Source organism: Pinus tabuliformis, chromosome 6 (genome assembly GCF_031772625.1).
Source record: "Pinus tabuliformis cultivar Carrire ecotype Pingquan chromosome 6, CPIR1, whole genome shotgun sequence".
NCBI classification, from domain to species: domain Eukaryota; kingdom Viridiplantae; phylum Streptophyta; class Pinopsida; order Pinales; family Pinaceae; genus Pinus; species Pinus tabuliformis.
In genome coordinates, this window is record NC_142292.1 from 2,084,860,801 (window position 1) to 2,084,866,800 (window position 6,000).

The following is a 6,000-nucleotide window of genomic DNA, read 5'->3' on the forward strand; positions in this document are numbered from 1 at the left end:
ATGATCAAAAGCTACCAAAATTTCTGTGGGGAGAAGTTGCAAATACTGTTGTTGGTGTGGAGGGAAAGTCTGGTCTTGGTGTGGAGGAAGAATAGAACCATATAGAATCAACTATTGGTACGTTATTATTTCTATTTGATATTTGCTAATTTACCTCTTTAAGATGTCTTCCAGTGCTGAACAAACCTTTCACACATGTAGGCTGGTGATGGGATACTTCATGCCCGTGATAAACAACAACTCTACCCCAATGATTTTACCCATCAAACAATTTGTCTCTGCTGCTTAGAAATGACCCTGATGTTCTATCAAGTTTATGCTTTTAAATGCAATATCATCCTTTAGATGACCTTTTGTGTGCTTATACACTTCTAAAAAACATTTCAAGCTTCAATTGTTTTTCAACGTTGTAGCTTATTGTCACCTGAGCAACCTGTTTGACTAAGTGGTAACAGGTCTGATCAACCTTCTTGATCTCAGTGGATGTTTAGAACAAAAGAGGAATGCAATACAGCTAGTATTGCATCTACAAATATGAAACATAGAATGTGAGACCTCAAAGAAATAAGAATATAGCAAATGACGTTCAGCTGTGCTCATGCATAGCTAATTTTTTTTGGTTGTTCTACAATCTTCCCATAGTTTGTTTTGTAAGGGTAACTCTTACTGCAATTTCCATGGATTAGTTGTTTTTGCTTACTGCATGCTGTTCTCTTTAACGCAGGTCAGTGATAAGATGGACCCAGCTGAATTAGTGAAAATATGTGAAATTTTGAATCCTAATAATAAGCCTGGGAGACTGACAATAATTGTACGGATGGGTGCTGAAAACCTGAGGTTGAAATTGCCACATTTGATAAGAGCAGTAAGACAAGCAGGCTTGATAGTGACTTGGGTCAGTGATCCTATGCATGGAAACACAATTAAGGCACCATCAGGATTGAAGACACGTCTATTTGATGCTATTCGGGTATTTTGAAAAAATATTCATTTTGTTGTTAAATGATTTTTTATCCAAGTTGGTCTTGTGTTTATTCTGAAACATTCACCTTTTCAGAAGTTAGAACTATTATTTATCAGGCATGCAGTACCATTTGTGAATGCTAAATCATGGCTAACAGACTGCATGCCCTGGATATGCAGGCTGAACTGACAGCATTTTTCGATGTTCATGAAGAAGAAGGTAGCCACCCTGGAGGTGTTCACTTAGAAATGACAGGGCAGAATGTAACAGAATGTGTTGGTGGAGGTAGAGTGGTGACACTCGATGATCTACATTCTAGGTATCACACTCACTGTGACCCTAGAGTGAATGCCTCACAGTCACTGGAATTGGCATTTATAATTGCTGGAAGATTAAGAAGGAAGAGAATGACAAAATCTAATCTGGGATTATCAAGCCTTGTAAAAGGATTAATGTCACTGTAAAAATGCTGCAATTGAGGTTTGTAACAAAATGGATCTGATATTGGAAAAGCAGTGGATGATAATAACAATTAGATATAGTGGCCCGTTAGTTTGTGAAGGTTTTATGGGTTTTCTGGCCTTTTATATTTGTTATACGTCTACCATTTAGTAAGGATATGTGGCAGCAGTGTAAAGAACTTTGTGAGCATTATCTATTTTATGTTCTGTAGATGGATCTGGTTCTTTCAAATAAATTGGCAAGTTGTTCGATGCAAGAGTTGTTATTCTTTATACAATCAATTCCGTTTGAAAACTTTTATCATGTTTTAGATGTCAAATTATGCCTTAAATTAATATGAAAGTTTGTACTTGAGCTTCTGATTTACAGTCACGATTACTACAACTGTTTCAGTGTTGTCCAAAGTATTTGTTGAATGAACATTGGCTTTTAGGATTAGAATTAGTGTGCAATATTATATTTCTTTTTAATTTACTTAAATCTGTTTAAATATGACATACATTTCTGACCATATGACCACATGATATGAAGGATGGCTCTATGCTGCTTTCATGTTATAAAATGTTATTTTGGAAGCCTCTGTAACTTGTGATCAATACTGGTTCATATTCCTGTTTTCATACTTCCGAGTCACGGATGCTGTTCTTGCTGGTACACCTTTTCAATGAAGTCCGTGTCTTAGACATATGTCATTTTATGAAGTCTAGGGGTATAATGCATCTCCCGAATGATCTTTTCTGTTTCTCTGCCGCGACTACCTTTACAGCTTCTCATGTTTGAGTCACATGATGAAAGGTTGACATGTCCTTGCCACTGTCGATTATCAGATGGAAATACTCTTTTAGTCTGATTAATTTATTTCTTCCTGGTATTCACTTGTACTTCCATTTTGTGTTATCGCTATCAATCTCAATGGGGTTTCTCTCATTTTTTTGGCTTTTGCCTTCGATTTGTTGGTCAAAAATCTAGTTTTTCTCAGAAGGGAAGAGTTACCAATAGAGTTACCAATAGCTGCTGCGAATGGAAAATCAGCTGTGGAACTAGAATGTTTTCACAATTTTAGGATCTGGGGTGCATCAAGATTAAAGGAATTAAAAAGTTTGACAACAGATTGATTTTTACGTTGTAATGCTAAAATTTAAATATAACTATTGATCAATAAATTCAACATAGTATAAAATTATTTTTCTTGGGCACTTGTAAGTCAAATTGCATTTGTAAGTGGTACCCAATGCAAATCTGTTCAACACTGATTACAATGCCTGACCTGAACAGGGACATCTAGTTAGACAGGCAACAAAGGCAGCCAACCCAGTGAATTGACCTCAAGACTCCCTGGATAAATCTCAAAGTTCTCCACCACTCAAGCTAGCCCACCAGCGTATTCAAGACAGTATAATTACCTTCAACTCTTAAGCTTTTAGAGGTAATATGTGACGAACATAAATATATAATTAATAATTAATAATAATTAGTATATTGGAGAGAGATGTCCTAAAAGACACGATTATTTGTGAAGGGGCACCTTCCCTAGTATATAAACAAGGTCTTTATTTGTAAATATGATATCTTTTGCACATTCAAACATTCTTATATATAAATATTACTTGTCCTATAACAGATATTTATATATTCCAAATATTCCAAATATTCGTGAGCTTATGAACCTTATTTGTTACATTGGTGTCAGAGCCTTATTCTCCAATCTTGACTCTTGGCCATCGACTCTTCATCAAATTCGTTTTTGTTGTGATTGAGGCTTTTAGCCACAAAAAGTTTGTTTGAAGGTTCTCCATTTTGTTGTCGGGCCTTTGGCCATTAAAAGAAAAAACAATAAAAATAAATGCATGTAATGTCCTTTATGAATTGATGACGAATATGACGAAGTAGCCTATCAATCCCCATAGGCTATAGTTGTTTTTCCACAATACTACAGTCTAGGTTAGAATATTACAATCACTAATGCTACCAATCCAAGTACCACAACAAACCACTTTGCACAGTAGAACAATGAATAGCACTAAATCAACACGTGTACAAAAATAGATGACTTTTTAGAAATTTGAACTGCCCAACTTTGTTATATTAACAATTGATAATACCACTGTCGAGGGCTCTTGTATCAAGTGTTGAGAAATCTATAGGGAAATGGTTAGAATAATTTCTCTTTACTTGATAACTACTTGTGATATCTTTTCACTTATTCTTGCTTATTAGCGTCTTCTCTTATTATTATGTTTGTTTTTATCATCAAACAACTACCAAAACAAGAAGAACACAAGAACACAGGATATGGGCGGCAAGTCAAGGTCAAAACCTCTCCACTTGAGGAAAACCCATAAATCTCTTCTCTTCTTATAGATTCTTCAATTGATGAATTCCAAGACCTGTAGACCAAGACCAATACCCTTCTAAGACCAAGTCTGAGCTTGTTAATGATGTGGTTTACTTGTACAAGTCAAACCCAGTCAAATCTCTTCTAGCAGCACAACTTTGACCCCAAGCTATAGAATTTCGGCCTCTATTGTAGGTCTGAAATTTTTGGCCCCCTGCAGTAGCTATTGCATCCACACGTGTGAGCGAAATTTAGCCTTCCAAGGCCTCCAAACAACTTTGCTTAGCTTGCTTCTTTGTCTAGGGCCAAAAGGTGACCTAATAGAATCTTCTTCTAGCAACTTCAATCTTCTTCAGCAACTTGAGAATTTCGGCCTTGAAGCAACAAACCTTAGCTCTTCTTCTTTGCATGTGTGAGAGAGAATTAGCCCAAAACTTCTTCCTTCGTCCTTCTTCTTTGCTAGCCTTCTTGCTCTTCACCTTTTCTTAGATGATGAGAAGTGTGTGTCCAAGGGAGGTTGGGTTCCTTCCTTTATATAGGCTTCTAAGGTAGACGAGGCTCCTCAGAATAGGCCGACTTTTTAGCTAGTAGACCGACTCGGTCTTGGAGGGTACTCTGACACTTTTAAATACAAAAATACTTCTTTTTACAAGTTACAATGTCCCTGATGGGGTCTTCAACATATGACAATGACTGTTGTGACTTCTTGACCTAGGACAAACCCTAGAAGCACTCAATGGGTTATTGACCTCTAAAATAAAAGACCTTGAGCATGAAACCCATGCTAAATAATAATAATAATAATTTTCTTTCATTTTACAATATACAAGAATCAAAAGTACATTTCATATTAATGAATATCGAACCTAGTTATACATTTTTCAACACTAGGGATAATGTCCGTCATACATCCACTGATAGAAGACTACAACTGGAACTTGGTGTCAACAACCATGACAACCAAACTGCTCAAACAAGATACATTGACCATTTGGTTGATGTAGTGCGCTCTCTTAGCTCCTCTTGTTTGTACCCTAAACACCCCTGCTTGGTCCTTCAACTCCCGGTCTGCAACAATTCAAATCTGCCTCTATCAATAAACCAACTCCATTAGGCCACTAAACATGGTTCCAACTACTCTCTAGCTTATCATTAGTCCTTCAACGCATCAACACATTTGTTAAAAAATAAAAAAGGCGAAAATATTTTCTTATGTTGATAATTACTTGTGATATTCTTGTATTCTTATTAACTTTCTTTATGTTCTTCTTTAATCTTCTTTTCATCTAACCATCATCAAATCAAAACATAAAGATCAACGACACCAGATGTAGGTACTTATCCAGGGCTAAAACCCTTCTCTAGGGGAAAACCTAGTCAAACTCTTTCACTAATCAAATTGAGATAGACCAAGACCTTAGACCAAAAAAACCTTCCTCCACCAAGTCAGCCTTCCATATGATTCAAAAAACTTCAGTAGTCTCTTCTTGTCCAGTAGTTATAACCCAATAACACTCCAAAATTTCTGCCTAACTACTCTAGAATTTTAGCCCAGCTTCGGTTCTGCAATTTCGGCCCTTTTGCAGATTCAACTTCTTCGCACATGTGAGACAAAGAGAGAAAATCCGACTTCTTTTACTTGACAAAGGCTTCCTTCTCCTTCGCCAGGTTTTTCTTTTTCTTCCTTGGATTTCTCAACCCTTTTCTGCTTCGAGCTACCGCAGATTGAACTTGTGTGTGTGTGTGCTCCAAATAAGGTTGAGTTGTTGCCTTTATATAGTGAATTTGTGAGGTCAGATTCCCCTGATGAGGCTGACTTGCCCTTGTTTGAGGCTGACTTGGTGGAGGAGGCCTAGAAGACCTAATTTACATAAAAATAAATTTATTTCTCGACTAATAAAGCTCAAGAAGTGTCTGTTACATAATGACAAGGAAAATGACTTTTTACATAAACCCTAGAAGTTTACAATGAGGATTTGACCTAAAAATCAATAACACAAGAATGGAACCCATGCTTCCATGCTTTAATAAGTCAATTTCTTTTATAATAAAATTTATTTTTCTTTCTTTTGATATACATTACTTCATGACTCAAATACAATTATGAAGACTAACACTAGTTACATTTTTCAACACTCCCTCTTAACTAGGGAGGTATTCATAATAACATATATACAAAGGTACATGGAAGATCTCAAAATGATATACTCTATGAACAAAGTTGTCATTTATGTCAGTA

General features: G+C 36.1%; 1 protein-coding gene across 2 annotated transcripts in view; it reads left to right on the forward strand.

Annotated features, from left to right (window-relative positions):
• Positions 1-1,682, forward strand: part of LOC149267576 (phospho-2-dehydro-3-deoxyheptonate aldolase 2, chloroplastic-like) — a 105,937-nt gene extending 104,255 nt beyond the window's left edge. The window contains exons 4-5 of one of the 2 annotated variants that reach the window (XM_089433478.1): positions 725-970; positions 1,144-1,682. In XM_089433478.1, the coding sequence (XP_089289604.1) occupies positions 725-970; positions 1,144-1,428 (531 nt within the window). In that variant the 3' untranslated portion in view covers positions 1,429-1,682. The remainder of the gene's footprint in view (positions 1-724; positions 971-1,143) is intronic. The other variant, XM_089433486.1, reaches the window with a different exon arrangement.
• The last annotated feature ends 4,318 nt before the right edge of the window (positions 1,683-6,000 follow it).